The sequence below is a fragment of the Cydia splendana genome, chromosome 5 (assembly GCF_910591565.1).
Source record: "Cydia splendana chromosome 5, ilCydSple1.2, whole genome shotgun sequence".
Taxonomy (NCBI): domain Eukaryota; kingdom Metazoa; phylum Arthropoda; class Insecta; order Lepidoptera; family Tortricidae; genus Cydia; species Cydia splendana.
The window spans coordinates 16,365,900-16,386,997 of NC_085964.1; the positions used below are offsets into that span (position 1 = coordinate 16,365,900).

The 21,098-nt window shown below is 35.9% G+C and overlaps 3 protein-coding genes across 3 annotated transcripts; 2 read left to right on the forward strand and 1 right to left on the reverse strand.

The window, feature by feature from the left end:
- The first annotated feature begins 2,224 nt into the window (after window positions 1–2,224).
- Window positions 2,225–4,236, forward strand: LOC134790825 (protein phosphatase 1L). Its single transcript, XM_063761785.1, has 2 exons — window positions 2,225–3,411; window positions 3,518–4,236. The coding sequence occupies exons 1-2, from the start codon at window positions 2,404–2,406 to the stop codon at window positions 3,899–3,901; spliced, it is 1,392 nt and encodes a 463-aa protein (XP_063617855.1). The 5' UTR covers window positions 2,225–2,403; the 3' UTR covers window positions 3,902–4,236.
- Window positions 4,237–7,448: 3,212 nt separating this feature from the next.
- Window positions 7,449–13,013, reverse strand: LOC134790826 (cysteine protease ATG4B). The gene is made up of 9 exons (XM_063761786.1): window positions 12,782–13,013; window positions 12,493–12,688; window positions 12,268–12,414; window positions 11,979–12,058; window positions 11,245–11,390; window positions 10,530–10,664; window positions 9,647–9,745; window positions 9,092–9,257; window positions 7,449–8,785 (listed from the first exon to the last, which is right to left on the reverse strand). The coding sequence occupies exons 1-9, from the start codon at window positions 12,900–12,902 to the stop codon at window positions 8,727–8,729; spliced, it is 1,149 nt and encodes a 382-aa protein (XP_063617856.1). The 5' UTR covers window positions 12,903–13,013; the 3' UTR covers window positions 7,449–8,726.
- A 329-nt stretch (window positions 13,014–13,342) lies between these two features.
- Window positions 13,343–19,945, forward strand: LOC134790828 (NHL repeat-containing protein 2). The gene is made up of 11 exons (XM_063761790.1): window positions 13,343–13,582; window positions 13,692–13,858; window positions 14,541–14,700; window positions 15,117–15,295; window positions 15,766–15,913; window positions 16,179–16,346; window positions 16,536–16,694; window positions 16,868–16,981; window positions 17,907–18,011; window positions 18,784–18,893; window positions 18,967–19,945. The coding sequence occupies exons 1-11, from the start codon at window positions 13,426–13,428 to the stop codon at window positions 19,783–19,785; spliced, it is 2,286 nt and encodes a 761-aa protein (XP_063617860.1). The 5' UTR covers window positions 13,343–13,425; the 3' UTR covers window positions 19,786–19,945.
- Window positions 19,946–21,098: the final 1,153 nt, after the last annotated feature.

Consider the following 21,098-nt stretch of genomic DNA (forward strand, 5'->3'; position numbering starts at 1 on the left):
GCTGCTGACTGTACCTATGTATCTTTTTAAAAGATGTTTTGACGCTTTACATACCTGTTTGTTCAATAAAAGAAAATAATGTAGTCGGCATTCATATGGAGCACCAGACGCAGTGTAGGTATAATTTTAGAAAAGTATTTTCATATTTCCAAAATGACAAGTCTTGTATAGCCTAATGCGCAAGTTAATAAAATTTCCTAAAATTTTGCCTTGTTTAATTATCAGCATACCAAATATAATTTAGCCGATATGTGTAACATTTTTAGCTCATACACAAAACAGCAGCATGAGCAAAATGTTACCAAACTAGCATGTAAAGAGTATCCCTGAACTATAATTATACATACTAAATACAACATAACAATATTATAATTGTGTTATATTTCTCAAACATATTTCCTAAACTTTAGCCTGGCAAATACAACTAGCCAGTTAGACAGATCCAAAAAAAATATACTCATAGCTTTAGCATAAGACAAAGAGTATGATTCCCTCTGTCTTTAGACAGTCAGTCCTGGGCCAAACTACATAAAGAATCTATTTTATGCCTGCCACAGAACCCTACAAATTATAAATTGAATAGAAGAATAGAATTTCTTAGCACCATGAAATAGAATAGGTACCAAGGGTTAAATTAGACAAATTACTGTTAAACTAAACTAAAAATATTTAGTTTACCCAAGAAATGTTTATTGTAAGTTAATTAAAGTTATTTATGGAAGATAAAGGAGTTAACTCCTTATGTTTGGAAACTTAAATTACACATTTTGTAACAAATCTGTTTTATGCTTAAGATGCAATAGATGACTACAGAGTATTATGATGCTTGGTTGAAGTGACCAGGTAACCTTGGTAACTTCATATTTTTTCAATGAATGCCCTGAATTAAAGTGTAGGTAAGTTAAAGTGACCCTTATCTTCTCTTACATTCAAATTAAATAAGCACCCAAATATCATTTGTTTTTTTTATTTTTATTATGTATATTGTACAATATATACCAATCAAAATATTACACAGGTAGGTATGTGATATTGATCCAGAAAAGTACACTAATTTACATTAACAAGTGGCATATTATATTGTAAGTATCAAATATTCCACAATTTCCATTTTGCTATGATTAAAATTAAATTCCAACTGAGAAATCTAATAAAATATTAAAATCCAGTAGGACATCTACCTGCGGAAGCAATGATTTTATTCATACATTCTAGTTTAAGGGCATCTCTTCTTCTATGTCGTTCCCTCATGACTGAGGATCGTGACCAATAACTATGTCCCTCCATTTATCGCGAACAAGGGCTATGTGGGCTGCCCTCTGCATGGAACCACATGCTTGTTTTATGGAATCCGACCATCTTGCACGGGCTCTTCCTCTAGCGCGCTTGCCTTGAACTTGCCCCAGTATGATGTCACGTTCGAGGCTGTGGTGTGGCGACCGCATTATGTGCCAAAAGAATCTAAGAGCCCTCTCCTGGCAGATTGTTGATTTTGACTTCTCTCAGAATGGTTTAATGGCATAGTCCGCCTCTAATTGTAATTTGATATCTTCAAAATTGTTAATCATTTTGACTAACATGGCTTTTAAATTGTCCGTCCATATTAAATAACAATTTCTAAAATTTTCAATAAGTCGCAAGTGACAATTTGAATTGACGTACGTAGGGCGCGCTCAGTGGAAAAAAAATCATATTCGTTTTGGTTCGACGTACATTGCTGCTTTTCTTAGCGCAATACTGCTCTTTGAGTGTTGCCCTACTTTAGTTTGCTTTACATTGCTACTGACAAGATTTGCTTGACGCACTATATGAATCGATTTTACAGTAGTTTTTTCCTAAATCTTTGGCAACTGAATTACGATTCAAGTTGTACGATACTATATGACGATTAAACATCAAAAAGCTAGACATAATAAAATAATATAAAAAATACAGAAAAAAATATTTGATTTTTCTTCATACTTTTCAGGTTTAGGACTGTTTGTCACTCTTTTTTCTCGTTCGCACTCGTGCCAGCGTCATTGTGAACCATTTCGTTCAGTCTATTTTCTGTTTCACTCATGTCAAGCGCTCACCAATCCCACTGAACTAAAGGACCTAAAGACCGATTAAGAGCGTACAAAAAGATTTAGTTCCTTTCGGTCCTTGATGGGATTTCATTCTTAACAGTTCTTAGTTCATGACCGATACAAGCCTAATTGACGTAATTGACGTTTTTATTACTGTCAAAGCAAAGTATTTTCTACCTAATTCAGATTCGTTTCAGTGCTTTCAGACAGTCCAAAACATGTAGATATGCGTGATGTGGGTGCCAACGCAAGGAAAATACAGTTAAAAATAAAAAAAATTGTGAAATAGTCATAAGACTTTTGTTTCCACACACCTCACACTCGCGCCAAGGACATGGAAGACGAGTTAGAGGATAGAGTTTTGCATCAAACGTATCTTTCTTTTATGAAAATCGTGACGCGCCTCACGAGCAGTGCTCCGCATGATACTCCGGTGAGCTATTTATGGAAGATGGTGCGTCTTTATTTTTTGCGGTCTGAGGTAGCAGTGATCACTCTGGGTATAATATTGTTTATTATGTATCTGCAAACAATTGAACAGTGGAGTCGCACGTTACTAAGTCGACTCTCACAGGCCATGAGCCCTATCAGTTCTGTTCAGCGTATGAAGTTTATGGAAGGGTCTGAGGCTGATAAACAAAGCTGGGAACTTAAAGGTTCTCTCAGTGCAGCTTATGCAATCAAAGGAAGGAGGATGCATATGGAAGACAGATTCATCATTAATGAGAACATCAACAATACAGGTATCTCCCTGTTTGCCATATTTGATGGGCATGGTGGAGAATTTGCTGCAAACTACGCCAAAGACCATCTAATACAAAATCTTTACAACAAAATAGTAGAAATAGATGCTTTCAAGGAGGGGAAAATCATTAGCACTCCTACTAAAGATAATGCAGAGGATAAACCACAAGAACCAGAAAGCAATACAAGTGTTGAACGAAAAATTAGCTTTAAGAAATCAGTGAGCACTGCTGATGACACATCTAAAAAGGAAGTAACGGACCCAGAATTGCTGGCACAGCTCTCAAAGGCCAGACCAATAATAACAAGGGAAGTGAGACCAACAAAACCAATTAAAAATGTTCCTGTACCATTGAGCAGTTATTTAGATAAAGGGAAAATTAACTTTGGCAAGTTGCTGACAGATGAGGTTTTGGCCGCAGATAGACTGTTGGTGGAGGCAGCAAAGAGGTCCATGAATGTTGCCGGAACCACTGCACTGCTCGCTATCATGGAGGGCAACCACCTGATAGTTGCCAATGTGGGAGACTCCAGGGGTGTCATGTGCGACTCAAGAGGAAATGCCATTCCTGTATCTTTTGACCATAAACCTCAACAGGTAATTTTTTTTACAACTACCTTTAACTCCTTGTTCAAACTATCTCATTCCCCTTATCTAAATACATGGAATAACATGTGTAATGCAATATTTATTTTCTTAACAGGTAAGGGAACAGAAAAGAATAGAAGCAGCTGGAGGCTACATAGCATTTAATGGTGTTTGGCGTGTCGCGGGCATCCTGGCAACTTCTCGGGCGATGGGAGACTACCCACTGAAGGACAAAAAGTTTGTTATTGCGGACCCAGACATTCTCACGTTCAACCTCAATGATCACAAGCCTATGTTCCTTGTTCTGGCCTCTGATGGTTTATGGGATACCTTTTCCAATGAAGAAGCAGTTAAATTTATTAAGGAACGATTGGATGAACCTGACTATGGAGCAAAAAGTCTGACTCTCCAGGCTTACTACAGGGGTTCTGTTGACAACATAACAGTGCTAGTAATCAATTTCCTGGACAACAAAGTTGCGTCTTCTGCCACACAGTAACTGTATCTCAATAGAAAACTGCATTATATCTGTATTAATGAAAGACAAGGATGCAACCCCCACACAGGCTGGCACTGTGTGGTTCAGTGGCTTGGAACTGCATATGATATGGCAAGCCATTGGTACAAATATACAGATGTTTGGTACACAATTTTGTTGGACCTTACTTTTTTGTTGTAACAAGTTCCTAATTATATCTATTTTGGTTCCCTACACATTTTCCTATAAAATAGAAATGTGGCCTAATACAAGCAACTTGCCAGATTGTCTTTACTTCAAATATAATAAATGGGAACTGGCGTGAGAAGTAAATAAATATAATGACATAGCATGCATTTCAATGTACTGTAAAGATTTGCTGATATATAGTCCTTGATGTCTATTTGATAAGTCATAATATGTAATTATGTATTCTATTTGTATATACCTAACATTTCTAGTTGAAACAACTTCAGTATGTGATTATGATAACATATTCATATGTCCATACTTTGTCCAGTAGTTAAATTGCTTTAACAAAGAATGTATAATATTTTTGAATGTTGAACATATATTGTCGTGTAAAAAGGAAATTTTTGAATTTATGCATGGTTGTGATGGTCACAGAAATGTTTGTTAAAAATAAGTAAAAAAAGATAAATCTTGTTTGAGTAATAGGGTATTTTCCTACTAGTCAAATCAGTTACTTTTTTATGTATCTCAAAACGATTTGCTAATATGGAATTTATATGAAACATTACGTGACGTCACGGTCAACTCACCTAATTTTTATATTTCTATCCGATTTATTAAATAGAACTTGTGTTTAAAATAACTCCTACCTGTATTTTTCTAATAATTATCTGGTGCTTTATTTCATGCATGGTGTAAAATAATTTATTTTAAATACAGTATAATACCCTATTATCTATTTGTCCTGTTATAGTATAGAATAGTTATGATTTGTAAGATTTTTGGGATGTTTTTAGTATCAAATCGTATAATTGCTTATTAGTATTTAAATAGTACCAAGTATTAGTGATCTTAATTTGCTGTGCAAACAAATATATTTTTTATCCTTGCATAATATTAAATTGTGTTCAGACTGTAATATTTAAAAAAATGTTGCATTTGAAGTGACTCATGTTTTAGTTTGATAAACTTGGAAGCTGTTACCGAGTTTTTGCTTCTGGTGCTAGTCATCATTTCTTACTTATGTTAGTTTCAGTAACAGTTAAAATATGTTTAGCTACATCTCAGAGAACTTTATAATAAGATGCTATCTACTGTCTTAACTTTGTAGCAATTTCATAACATTGCATTGTCATATCGCCACAGTAAGGTTTACTAACATTAATTAATATGTATATATATTAATATGTATTATATATTTAGTAATGTTGATTGCTGTGACAGCTCCATCTAGTGAAACCAGCATGTAAACGGCGCTATACCTATTGTTCTTCGACTTTAATGCAGCTTTTTCAATACTTTGTGCAATAACATTGTATAAAATACAGTGTGTAGATATTACTATAAAATATTTTTGTACGTTGTTTCTTACTAAATATAACAATTTAATGTAGCCCACATAACTAACAAGTACAATATTTTGTCAACCTAAAATATCAAGATTAAGTCCTTTTTGAGATCATGTTAAATAGGGGCCAAAATTCACGTTCGCAAATTAACTCATTGAAAATGTGGCATGAGAAAATTTACAGTGACATCTTATGGAAAAGTGATAAAAGTGCCAAACAGTATTCTTGAATGTCCATAATTAACGTAAATGGATTGCGGTACAGTCAGCTGCAGAAAAAAGTAGGTTCCCGTATATTTTTACCTAGGGGTGCATACTGCTCTCTTTGGCTGACTGTAGGTAGGTTAAGGGAGGATATAGTTCTGCGGGGCTAAAAAGCGAAGTATCGCATTGGCACTTAAGCCTAGTCTTGCTAAAATGAACTGCTGCTAGCTACAAAATTAGCACCAACGGGAATGTACGATGTCGACATGAGATTAATTCGTCTCCGCTTACTCATTGCTTTTCTGACCTAATTCGGCCCTGAGCTATAACCGCGAAAACCGAAGTTGCGGGCTTCTTTCTCTGTCACTCTATTACGCCTTAAAAGATGCCCTCGAATTTGCGAACTTCGCTTTTCGCGGTTGGCCCCCTGTTGACTCGCAGGAGTGTTATATATTCTTGCCACCGTTACCTGTTCATTCTAAACATTTTTTAATGTATATAATTTGGTGAGTAAGTTTGAATTAGTGTTGTGATTTGCCCATCTACCAAAGTGTAATAATTGTACGTAAATAAATATGTATTAATAAAATGTGCGTTTTACTTTAATGTAGATGTCAACATTTCTCTAACTAAACTCGTTCAATGAGTTGGATGTCTCAATATTCTAACAATAGATTTAAATGCGCAAATTGTAGATAGACATTCAAACAAAGACATTATTCTACCTATTTCAACAAGGATCGACATGTGGGTGAAATGCAAGACTGGTATACATAGATTATAGTTTTTAATTATTTTATAAATTAGAGCTTATTAACCTTTCGTCTGTCTAAGCACTGATTAGTGCGCACGAATTAAAATCCTTTTCACCACACCAGCTCGGAAAGGCTTACTTTGCGCTTCAAAAACTGATAGCAAAGTTGCATTTTATTCACATGTGAGGCAAAGTAATCAAATGCAAATTTTGAGTTGTTATGTTATTTGAGCTGGTAGAATTGACTTTTAAATGAAAATTTTGGATGATAAATGTTTAATAACATTCATTTGGATTTGATTTGGTTTGATTTTGTTTGATATTTTACGTTTAATATTTGGTTCGGGTTGGTGTGGTGAAAAATTTTGTGTTACACTCGGGGGCAAATTTTGTTTAACCCTCGTGCTTTGAAACCCTCGCAACGCTCAAGATTCCATTTTTCGAACCACTCGCTACGCTCGTGATTCAATTTTGGAATCTTTCGCTTGCTCGGGTATCAATATTAGCACGAGCGGTTAAACAACAACTTTGCCCCCTTGTAAAACAAATAACTATTGTTTAATACAATAGGTTTAAATTCGTTCGCAATGATCAGTGCTTAGACATACTTATTAAGTGAACTTGTGATATTATAAACTTCCTGTTTTGCTACACCCTTTTCAGGCTGGTTATACATAAACATACATATGTTTATGTATAAAATAGTAAAATACCTGGTATGCAAAATAAAGATCTCTCTCTCTCTCTCTAGGTATTTTCAATCGAGTCAAACAGAGACATGGAGCAGGAGTGATTTTATATTGCAACTATCTGATAAAACTAATGTGTCTACAGGCGCCACTGCCGCGCACACATTTACTTTTAGCGAAATTGTAAAGAAAATTAAGGATATATGTAATTAAAACATTTATTCAATTCAAATTATGAGAAGCAATACATACAATAAATAAATAAATGTTGTTGGTTAACCTTCCAACAAAATACACGATATTATAAAAATATTTTGATAACACATTACAAGTAGGTAATATTCAATTATTCATACATCTTGGACAAATAAAAAATTCTACTCATTGTATAAAAATAGGTACCTATTTATTAATATCATTGACAAGCGTTAACTTAAATGTGACACAATTATGTTAAACGCAAAAAACATCTCCATATAAAATGAGTAAGTGCATATTTTATTGTTTCGCCAACTACTTACATAATTCTTTGTATTTAAAGCTGCAACTTTATTAAATTTAACAACCGCTTCGAACTGAACTTCAGTTGCTTGGTGCCCTAAAACATATTCCATAAGTATATATAACATCCACAAAAGCTTGCCATCTACAGTACCAGTATCTCAACACATGACTAGAAAACTATAACTGAATTAATTTCACTTTATCATCAGTACTCAATACAAATGCCTATCCAATGGAGAAGGCATTGGCCCCTATGTTTGTAGGAAAGTAACAACTTTAGCCTTAAGCGGTGTTCAGACAGGTCAATATGTCGCACAATCTGAATAATTTGTCAACTTAATCAGGTAGTGTGGAGGGTTTATCGATTCCACTTGATTCGATTGTATATAAGATTATAACTGATCAAATGAAGGTCGGAAGGAAGGACGGACGCAAAAATACCAATTTTCGAAGCTAGTATGGGAGGAGGGGTATATGGCATTAAAATTTAGAGCGCTCGAATATCCACATAAATCTCAAATTGGTGATTAAATTGTGTGCGTGTGGATGCTTGACGAGATTGACGCCAATTTTGATTGTCTCGTCTGAACGCCCACTTAAAATAATTAAGGGGTCATTAAGAGTGAGGGAGGCGGGGTGGACTGTAAAGTTTACCCTACCTATACGGCTACCACCAGTTTTGACATTGACAGATTAACTCGCGTCTACGTAAATTACTTTCTATACATCTCGCTTGCACTAATATGCGAGTACGAGCGAGATGCATAGAAAGTAAGTTACTTAAACGTGAGTGAATATGTCAATGTTAAAACTGATGGTAGTGCTTCTAATTGAAATGCGTTCTGTAAAATAAATGTTTCAAGGAATGGCAGTACATATGACAAGTTTGCAATATTTTACAATTTTACAGAAAAAAAATTCAAGGCACTGCAATACGCGAATCCAAACTTCATAATTATGAATTCATTTATTACAAATAAATTATGCGGCTTTCTGGGAACTAAGCTAAGTTTATAAAAACTTAAAAAGCTTACGCTAGATGGCGACAATATAACTAGCCTATTATTACTCTACCATAGTAATATCAAGTCCTTGTGATTTTATTCTTGTAAAACTCCAAGTATTATATTCTTCTACATGTATATCAGACTCCTCTCATAGAATTTCAAATTCTTCATCTGAATCATCAAATTGACGGTCCACATCTTCAAATTCTGGAAAGAAAAATACATTTAAGCAAAAAACAAGGTCTTTGGGGTCGGACGACCACCGCTTAATACCTTATATCCTATAAGAATGTGATTTATGTGATGTATAGTAGAGAATAAAGTAAACAAACACAGTCGAAAAATATATTGTGGATCGTTGGCAGCTAAACCAAATGGCGCTTCCCGGAACTAGATTGTCATACGCTAGGTATGGCTCCGTAAGGAGTCATCTAGTTCAGGTATCAAAAGTGGTTACATTTTTAACCTGCGTGGCATACCAGTATATAAAATTAATATGGAATATGTATTTACCAGTAAATAGGCTTGTGTTTTGTAAATCTATATCAGCAGTGCTGGGGCCCCAGTGTGACGGTCTCTTCTCACATAATTCGAAAAGGGGTTGAGTCTCCTTCATCAGCTTTTGCTGTATTGTGGCACACAATTCATCAAAGTCACTTCTTGTTCTACACAGGAAACACTGAAAATATGTATACATATTTTTAACTCAAGTATGTGAGAATACTAATTACTTACATATAATAAGTAGTCTAAATTGTAAAAAGAAAAATAAACAAATATCAGTGAAATATTTGTTAAAAGATTAACTCGTTCAATAAATACTTTACTAGATGGTGTTGTAAAACATGGAAGGGAAGTTTAAAATCTCATATTTTTTGTTACAATGCGTAGAAAAAACCCCTAAAGACCTTCCAACAAGGTCACTAAGATTAGGTTAAGGAACGACCCCTCGTTGTATAAAATGGTAGTGGCGGTTTAGAGGTATCAATGCCATCTGGCATCAAGTTTTTTCTGTTTATGTCGTTTTTTTATAGGTAGGCTAACTCATAATGTAAACGAAATATTTACCACGGCCACTGAAGGATCCATTGCAAGCATTGGGATACGCGATGCATATTTGCAGTGGTAAGAGCAGTCCATCTCTTTTTGGTCATCAGTAATTTTGGTCTGAAAAAGACAATTAAAATGTTGTTACACATCTAATGTAACCAGTAACCATCTAATGTAACAATGGGGATCAATGGAGTGTTAAAACTCAAGGTTTGATAAATTCTGCTCAGTTTCACAACATTCTTTTATCCTCCTAAGACTTAGTCCTAATAGACCCTCCTAGTCCTAGAGAGAGAGAGAGAGAGAGAGAGAGAGAGAGATAGAGTCCTAATAGACTTATCAGTTCTTTGAAATATAAATCATTTTCAATTCGAACTATAATTCATTGACTATAGGTTCAAATTTCACTAGCATTCATTTGCATGGCTGGGTCTTAGGAGGTTATGTATTTTTCTTATTTACTTGTAATGCATGTTAATTATAAGATGTAATAATGTTTTGAAAAGATGTGTCCCGCCGAGTTTAGAGAAGATTTAAATCCCTCCTCCAATTGAGGGGGGATTTAAATCTTCTCGAGGCAGAGGTGTAGGGTTGGAGCAGGTATAGTTTTATTTGACGTTCATAAGCGCATTGTAATATGCCTACTTGAATAAACTATTTTTTATCTTTTATCTTATCTTATCTATGTAAAGGGTTCTTGTAGTGGCACTGGGTGGTCGATGATTAGAAATGATAAACAGTGAGATGGAAGGTTATACAGAACTATTTTTCCACAACTACTTCATTTAAACTAAAGCCTTTACCTAACAACAAGGAAACCTTATACGATTTCCTAACAAAAAATATTATCTTGACACACAGTAAAGTCAAATAAAATTACAAATCAAAACATCGTACTTACTTCAACTAGTCCTGAGCGCTGGGTAGTGTGTGGGTCTAAGTATATCACTTCATCTGCCACACATCCTATCAGGTACAGAGCTTGGTTGGGTTTGCCACCTATCACACCAATAGACTGTGGTGATTGGAAGCATATCTGGAAATAAAAGCTTACATTTATTAAACTGAACATGAAAAAGGAATCACTCACAAGATGGGATGATGGTCAGATTACAAAGCATAATTTATACATAGGTACCTACATATGTACAAGTACAAGAGTGCTCAAAAATTTGTACAAACAGTTTTCAAGGAACTTTGAATCAGATTCATTTAAGAATAGAGTCACCTTGGTCATCTTCTAAAATGGAAGTGCAAGTTTCTTGTATAAAAGGTTTCAATGTTTTTAAAATAAGATGCATGGTAATCTACCATATTATCAACATTCCACCAATGGTTGGCACCTTCAATATTATCATAAAACTACAAAAATAGCTGTGGTAAAACCACCTAACTTACCTAATTATTGTCCAATACTACAACAATGGCCGTCAAGTTTCATGCTTTATTTAGTATGGTAGCATTGTTCTTTATAATATTTTCTGGAGACATTTTAATCAAGGACCATATTTGGAGCAATTTGGATCATAGTTGGGAGATTACAGACTACAGTTATGCTTTTAATTGCAAAAAAACTACCATGTGTTTAACCCATTTTTCATTTGCACAGAACCTACCTTCAGTCCTTCAATATAAACTGGGTTTATTTCACTGAGGCCAAGTCTTAAAGGCACAATCAATAACAAAGGCATCCAGTCGGTAACTACACTGTCCGGAGAGCTTGAGCAGTCCCCTCTGTCATTCTTGACTACACATTGTTGTACTGCAAAAGTAACTCAATATCAATACTTAAATACTATTTGAAAAATAAGAAAATGTATTATTGGGATGATGATGCATGTAGAATTTTATTACAAATTCTAGTTAAATAGATAGAAAATGAGCAATTTACAACAATAATTTGAACACTAATAAAAAGTAAGAAAAATAACTTGTACAATTAACATATACAATGTTAATAAGTCTTTGAAAATATTGTTTCTCTATCCATAATTATAAACTTATGATTGTTAGAAAAAATACAAAATTTAACAGAAGTGTGCTGTTTTATACAGTCAGATACTGATTTGTAATGAAATATATGATTTTTATTAGAAACAAACTTATTTAAATATTATGTTTATGTGAATTATATTCATATAAACTTACACTTACTTGCAATTTTAGAATAAATGTTAGCAATGCATTAATTGTAACATTTATGATGATAACATTTGCCAAACACATGGTCTAGTTTACAATAAGGTCAGAACTGATAAGATTGTAACAGGATTGTTACTGTTCATTTTCACTTGTGTCATTAATTCATAGTAATTAGCATAATTATGTGATATTTATGCAGTATACTTACATATGTCTTCAGTAACAACAGTATTATCTAAAGCCACATGTATCACAAGTGAGCTCCATTTGTCATACACCACCAATTTCCTGAAATAATATAAAAAAATATTGAACCTTTTACTTCTAGAGATTTATTCTGAATCCAATTGATTTAATTAATAGGTACTCAAAAATACATAAAAAAAGAAACTACAGAGTAATTAAGAATGTTGTTTCCTCTCTCTTGGACTAAGATTTAACTAGTGTTTAGTGTTTAACTAATCAAATAGATTATCAAGTGTCTACACTATACTTACTTCAGAACTTGTGCTACTGTGTTTGGGCCAAACCACTGTCCGACTTCTTTGCCCTCGGATGCCCCCATCAGTGCCACTTGGTGGATTGAGTATGGAGCTTGTTTTCTTTCTTCAAATCTTTGAACTATTTTCAGATAAGTAGGATCCCTGGTAAGAAATACCCATAATATAAAATACAATCAACACATTGCAAGTTTACATTTGCATTTGTAAGCACTACCATACCTTGTTTCTGGGGTCCACACCCAATCTGAAGCTAAGTGTATTCTGACGAGGGCTACTCCAAGGACCATCTGTCCGCAGCGCAACATGCAACCCCAACCTTTATCTGATGTCAGTCCTTCGTCTCCTATAGGTACAAACCCTTTTCGATATGTACACCATATTATGGATGTTATGTCCCGTCTGATACGATCCAAGTCTATAAATCAAATAAGAAAATACGAGATTAAAAATATCCTAGTACGGTATATCATAATAGACGACAAAAACAAAGGCGGAATTAAATACGAACCTTGAATAGCACTATATTTTTTACCCAAGACCCAAACGTAATCCTTTGTCTTAGGAATATCATCAGGCTCAATGTTGTTACCATCTGTTGCTAAATAACATATATCAAATACAGCGTCCATTATGTATCATAATATTAGAAAGTTTTCAGTTGCGAAATAAATTATTAGAAGACAGTTAAGTGCGATGAGTACACAAGAAAAATAAATGCCGAAAACAAACACTGACAGTTGAAGACAAATGACAACTCACGGGACGGACGACACCATTGGGTGCGTACTGTTAAGGGTTTTACTAAAAAAGCCCATCCATACGTTACTTTCAAAAATTCGAAAGAGTTTTTAGCTGTGTCTGGAACAATATCATGTCATAGACAATTGACTGATGATAGAATACTTTTTTTTTGCTATTTGAAGCATTTGTATAAACACTTATTTAACAACCGGAAGTACAATAATTGAAGCATTTCTAATGATCTTAAAAAGCATTTGAGTGACAATGACAGTGACATATGTGTGTCAAATAAAATAATAGTGTGTAGTTTGTTTTTCCAGTACTTCCAGCCGAAGTTGAATTGAAAATCTCAAGCAAGTAGCGGCTTGGAATGAGACTATTTGTGGTCTGCTTTTGTAACTTTATTTAACAATGGAGTCGAGCCCCTTAGACTATGTAGCACAGGCCTGCATGGACCTAACCGAGGCCATGGCAGCGGCGGGATCCGAAGCAGACCGAGACGCACTCATTATTAGCCATATAAAAAAAGTTTGGGCTGTTGTACCGCCTGTAGAAGACTTCAAGAAAAGTAAGTATTCTTAAGAATTAATTAAGTAATTGAAACTAGACTAGGATAGTTTTAGATGCTAATGAACTAGAGTTCACAGTTTTTGTGATGACATGTATTCTATTTCTAGACTTGGAGTGGGTAAATGTATCGGAGCCGTTATCGCTAACCCAACACTGCTCTGAGAAGATTGTGGTCTTGGACTTTTGGACATACTGCTGCATAAATTGCTACCACGTCTTGCCAGACCTGGCACATATTGAGAAGCTACACAAAGTTGAAAATGGGCTGGTTGTGGTAAGAAATTTATTAAACAAATGCATTACGTGCAATGAACAGTATTGGCATATCTTTTAGTCTTAGGTTTAATTGCTTGAAAAACTTTAAATTCATAAAAAAACAACATTACAGTATTTTACTTGTGAACTGTACTGTTTACCTGCGCAAGCAGTGTAGGTAAATAGTATATTTCCTAGTGTAAGTGATAATGTGATTGGATTATAGTTAGTTTTTTTAGCATTAGAAATAAGGTGAACAATCTTGCTGTGTCTTTTAATTGAAAAACACATTTTAAAAATAAGTTACGGCAAATATGTAACAATTATGAATCTAATACAATCAATCAATCAATCAATCAATCAATCGTTTATTGATAACAAGCGTTACACGTCATTTAACATATCAATAATATCAATCATATATATTTAATCATTTATATTCTTCTGCTTTCATAAGTAATACTGATTTTTAAAAAGCGTTTTTCAATTAAAAGACATGTCAAGATCGCTTACCTTCTTTCAAGTTCTTTCTAATGCCAAAAAAAACGAACTATAGTATAGTGTTATTTTTTTTATGACAAAAATTCAAGCAGTAGGAAAGAACCAATTTGAAACAATATATTTACCTTTTATTAGAATAAGCATATACAGTAATATAAACCCAAAATACATATTTGATATTGATTAATTTTCTTTGACAGATTGGTGTCCACTGTGCAAAGTTTAGTAATGAAAAGGATTCCGCCAATGTCCTGTCAGCAGTGCAGCGGTATGACATTCGCCATCCGGTGGTAAACGATGCTGACAGCGCTGTGTGGGAGGCCCTTGGAATTCGCTGCTGGCCTACTCTCTTAATTCTAGGTATTTTTAACATTAATATGTGCAATGTTACTAACCTCATAAGACCCAGCATACAAATTTTGGTACATATTCTAGAATCTACTCTTATTGAGTAACTAAGGGTTCCAAAAGGTTAAATTTAGTGGAACTCCAAAAAGTTTGTGTTATTAATGATTTTGAATAAAGTGAAACCAAAAAGTTGTTTATATTACACAAGTACTTAAATATATACTTGAATTAAATATCAAAGTGATATAACGAAAGGAGTATTTTTTGATGTACTTAAGTACAAATGTGAAATGAAATTTTAGAAATTGTGGAAAAAATATATAATTTTACATTATATTCCACTGTGTAAAACAAATTCCCTTAAAAATAGTTTCATCAATGGTTAAAAACCATCTGCAGTTCTCATATGCTTTTATAAACTTCTGCAGGTCCTGGCAACAAGCCAATGTTTGTCCTGACGGGCGAGGGGCACCGCGACGAGCTCGTGTGGTTCATTGGCGCCGCGCTGCGGCATTTCAGTGGCAAGATCGCCACGACTCCCCTGCCCATAGGCGTTTCCAAGCATGTGAAGCCCAAAGCTGATGATGTGCTGCGGTTCCCTAGTAAGGTTTGTATTTAGATTTGTAATCACAATAGGTGGGAAACACTGGACTTTTACAAGTTAATATGTGTACATATGTCAAATTGTTTCTAATACCTCTGAGCAAAGCTACATGAATAAGGACAGAATGGTGAACAATGAATTTTTTGATGACTAAATCCTAAAAAAGGGGAGTATGTTCAGGCTTGCATCTAACACCGACTTATTTCCCTTTTACGAGGTTTTTCCACCTTGTCGCCGTATTTGTAGATACAATAGGAAAGAGCTTATGATTGTCTATGAAGCAATTAATACTTTTTAACTAGAAATTTATGTATGTGTTGTTTCTTATTATAAATCAGACGGCCTACCGCGAACTACGTTCGACGTGTTCCCTCTCTGTCGCACTTGTAAATTCGTAGGTAAGTATAACAGGGAGGCAACACGTCTGAATATTTATTTTATTTTGATAATACATTATTTTAAACATTTTGTAGGTTGCCTTGAACCCATTTTACAAGGGTCGTTCAGAAGAACCTTTCCTGGCGATCGCGGACACGGGAAACCATCGTATATTGATAACGGACTGCTCGGGCGTTATCCTGAGGATCATTGGAGGTCCTGATCCTGGTTTCAAGGATGGCAGTAAGTCAAAGCTGGTTGTTATTGCGAAATCTCTGCTGTAAATAAATGTGAATTTTCCTACATCTTGTAATTTCTTACATGATTATATAAAGTGTTCATTAAACATTATTATATCTTATGACCATTTTCGCAATGGTCCCATTACTGACATCTAATAATGCTACAGAACCCAAGAAACTGATAAATCTAAGGGTAAAATTGGGGCAAGCAAAAACGCTACTCAAAGTTGACATATAAAAACATGCTTTAAATCTTTTGTTCTTAGAGTTCCACGAGGCGGCGCTAAATTCGCCGCAGGGCGTCTGCTGGTTGCTCGGCAGCGTGTTGGCGGTCTGCGACACCGGCAACCACGCACTGCGCGCGCTGCACCTCGACGAGGGCACCGTGGAGGTGCTCGCGGGCAGCGGCCAGCAGGCCGAGCACGGCGACCAGGGTCAGTGTTGTTAGTGCTAGTGCTAGTACACGGCAACCACGCACTGCACCTGGCGAACAGATAGAGCGTTACCACAATGAAAGGTTTCTGAGAGTAAAGGGCCAAATTATTTCAAAAATCTAACCTGGCTCCAATATACTATTATGACATTCCATGGCTCATAATACCTAAAGTAGTGATAATGTGCAGGTGGCAAGTGCCTCGGGTTCCAAGCACTCTCTTCGCCGTGGGACGTGGCGCTGTACCGCACGCCCGACATGGACATGTCGGTGCGGCCGCTGCTGCCCCCGCCGCCCCCGCCGCCCGGGCAGCCCGCGCCGCCCAAAGACGATAAAGAAGACGACAAAGGTAACGCAATTTTTGTTTCAAGAGTCAACCACTATTTTCTGAACAGATTAACCAACTTTCGATAATGTCTCTAAGATATTTTGCAGTTCTGCAAAATGTTGCTATTTAAACTGAATATATTCATTTTATACTGTGTCTTATTCACCTATTAAAACGTCGAACATTTGTTTTAGAAAAAAAGGACGAGAAACGTCGAGTGCTGCTCGTGGCTTGCGCAGGCTCGCACCAGATCTGGGCACTGTTCTTGGACACCACCATCTGGTGGAAATACAAGACTTTCACTGAAGGTATTGAAGAGATAGAGTATTTTGACTAGATTTTTTTACAGTGTTAAGTTTCTTGAACTGAGTATTACTTATTAATATAACTCCACATTGAGTCTTCAGCTTTTAAACACTGCGAATTTTTTGCAGAGGTACAACGCGCGTTCGCAGTAAGCAACACGGGCAGTACCTATTTATAGTACATTATTGTCGAGGCTCGGAAGTAGCTACTTGCAGGCTGAGGATTCGTTTAAACGGACGACCTTGGGAGTCCGTTTAATTGAATCCGAAGCCAGCAAGTAGCCTTCCAGCTGAGTCATATATAGTGCTTTTCTCAAAAATGGTGCAAGAAATATTAAATATAATAGAAATATTTTACAGAAGAACGACGTTCTTACGTATATATTTTCACAGAAAGAAGTAGAAACAATTGTAAAAGTTTGCCTCGCCGCCTTTTTATTTTTTTAATTTAAAAATAGAAGTGTGTTTTCTGCCGAAAATACGCCAACCTATTTGAGACAGCTAAATAGTCGCGGTACCAACATTATAATAATAAGTACTAATCATTTGTTTGGCTGTTTAATGGGCCTATGCCTTCATTTGATATGGCCATTTCAACTTTTAAAAAGCTTGGAACACGACAAATAATGGAATTTGTATGCAACATTGCAGTCCCAAAATCGAGACTGCAATGTTTTTAACTTCCTAATTTTTGACTGACCATAAACTACGCGCTTCGCGACCAATTTTTTAAACGGCAAAGTCGACTTTGCCGTCCATTTTTGAGAAAAATTAATAAAGAGACTCGCTGCCAAAAGTAAAGTACGTCACTGGCCGTTTAGTTAACGTTGTTCCGAAATAATATGTATAGGGTTTATGTGTGTATTATTATTGCAGTTTGAAATTGAGCTTTATTGCAGTGAAAATAAAATGTATTTTCGCTGTATAGGATGCTGCGTGTGTATCGCGGGATCAGGCGCGGAGGCGGCGCGCAACAGCGCCTACCCCAACACAGCCGCCTTCGCGCAGCCCTCCGGCCTGGCGCTGCGGACTGGTAAGCTCTGCTATTCTGTACATTCCACTCCATGGCATTTTCCAACGTGTCCTCTGTTTGTGTAAATACTAAAGACAACTACTTTGCGTTGAATTGTTATTAACTCTATCATCCTGCACCTACTAAAATCTATATTGTTTACCTATTCATGTTTAACAAAAAAAAAAATACATTAACGTACCTAACTGACAATAACCATGCTTTCCAGCTTTTTGTTTCAAGAGGTATAATACCTCTTGAAACAAATCAAGTAATTTTCAAAACAAATCAAAATTACAAACCTTCAGCCGAAGTACTTTTGAAAGTATGTAGGTCCAAAATTGAGAATAGATATGATATACATAAACGTAACCCTATAAAAATAAATAAAGTCTTTATTACTAGGTAGTTAAATTCAAGAGATATAATTCTGTTTGAAAATGTTTATCCAGCAGTGGCAATATTTCGTTTACTAGTCTTCATTTACCTTTATTCTGCGCCATTTTCTAAGAATGTAGCGGAACTAGAAAATACTAATTTAACAAAAGAGTGATCAGAAATATTATGCTTCAAATGTGCACTTACGATAAACTGTCGTTTATTTACGGGTTAGTTTCATTTGCATAATTATTTTTATTGCTTGCATACGCCACGGGTATTAAATGATACTAATTACCTACATTTTATTGCAATTAACGTTTATATGCTGCTTATATTATTTTAATATGTATGTTCTGTGCATGTACCTACAGTTAATTCTTTGTTCAATATGTATTTATATTTATTGTTTTAGGTTCAAGTCCTGAGATATTTATTGCGGATTCGGAGAGTTCGTCCATAAGGAGGCTAGCTCTTTCCACGGGACAGGTCTCCACGCTCTGCGGCGGTGACAGAAACCCTCTGGTAGGTCAACAACCACACAGTCATGTTATTGTAAGTAAGGTGAAACCATGCTAAATCAGTTGCTTTGTTCTAGAACCTGTTCGCGTTTGGAGACGTAGACGACATCGGCCAAGAGGCGAAACTTCAACATCCGCTTGGAGTTGCTTACTGCGAGTCGAATAAAACCCTCTACATAGCCGACTCCTACAACCATAAGATAAAGAAAGTCGACATCGGCCTGCAAAAGGTGACAACCCTGAGCCCCACCATGATCGAGACCACGGACCCCGTCAAGTTCAATGAGCCCTCAGGGCTGTCGGCCAGCGCCGACGGGAAATATCTCTACATAGCAGACACCAACAATCACAGCATTAAACTTTTGAATCTAGCCAAAAACGTGTGCCAAGAGTTCAAAGTCCGACTTCCAGAACCCAAGTTCACGGAGCCTGAGAATTTAATACTGTACAAAAACGATCTGTTTGTGAACAGAAAGTGCGGTAATCTTATTATTTATTTCAACGTAAGTTTAGACGCGGACACGAAGAATGTGAACTTCACGCCGGGAGCGCCCCAGAACTGGCACGTGTGCGTGCGGGATGATAACAACAAAGACGTCACTTTAGACGACTTCGAATTCGTAGACTGTCCGCATAAAGGAACTAAACTACCCGGCAGAGTGGAAATGAAGCTTAAACATAGGACCAGTAAGACTCATTATCGCTTGTACCTGAGTTTCCAGACCGCGCTCTGCGATGCGACGGTGTGTTTCTCTCATGCGTTCACCATCAGATCGACGATCCTTGTGCGGGACTCCGTGAAGATGGTGGAGTCATACAAAATCACCTGCAAGGTGAACCCGGTGAATCGGACCGAGCGATCAGATGCCAAGAAAGCTTCTAATAAATCATTATAATTAACAAGATATGTCTAAGACCTACATATCTTCGAACATAACGCACATAAAAATATTATTTTTAAGTTTAACCTAGTAACTGAGATGTTACGTATTTTTTACGCTAATGAATTCGGTGATTGTTGATTTATTTAATTAAAAATACATTTCGTGTAACAAATCGTTTGCGATTTTTTTTAATTATCCTTCTGTTCGAACTTATAGTAAACCAAACCGTGGACGTGAATGACTTTTAGATGAGTTTCGCCCATGAAGAAATATGGTAATTACAACATATGTTTGTCGACTTTTTTTATATTTTAGCGTGAGGGAATACTTACTCGGCATGTATGTACTTACAGATGATTTTTTATAAGAATATTATACACGAATATAGAAGAGATATTTGTGTTGTAGTCCGTTACAGCTGTTGGGCTCAACAGGTATTCTGTAGAACACTTCTTACAATAACACGAAGGAAAGTGACCGTGACCTTTTATAAAACTAAACCAATGTTAAAATCAATTCATTTTACGTTCAGTGTAAAGTAAATTAGTATTATAATGTCAGCTCACAACCGGGCCAACCTCAGGCGAGGACTTCGCCTCTGCGATTGTACCCTCCTATATCTCGCGAATTAAATGTGCTCAGTTCATTCCCACCACAGACAAGCAAATAATAAGAACTGGTAGGCTCTGTAGTTGCGTTCTTTTAATGGTTGTAGGTGGTTGGGCAATAACCAGGTTATTGTATAGGTATTTATTACTTTCTTTACCTACCTCCGCTTATGTTGTGAACGTCATCACTTAAAATTTTGACAACTTGTTAGTTCGGGAACTGAACTAGTTTACCACAGTATAAACAGCGAAAGTGAGATTCAACAGTCAGGGATCGCTAGGATCATTCCGATGGATGTATTTATGAAAATATATGGGATACCTTACCTTACTCACTTATTCTTACCTTACTACCGTATTTGTTAGAAAGAGACACAATCACTTGAATTTCAGTTACAGACGTTTGTAAAACGGCCCACTGGAGGTAGTTTTAAGTTGCACCGAATTTAATATGAATATCTGTTTTATCAGCTAGCTAATCGTAATTACAGTTTTTGTGAACTCACAAGATAGCTTTACAATAACCGGAGTTTGCGACACGATCGTGTAAAACGCGACATTATTTAGAGATTGTCAGTCTTTATAATGAACTTGTCTCTCATTCCCATGGCGCGGCGGCAAGGTCAATGTATCACGGTGAATCTAAACGACCTTGGAAATTAATAACACTAAGCCGGAAATTAGGTCAGCGACCTTAGTCTAGGATAGACCTTAATC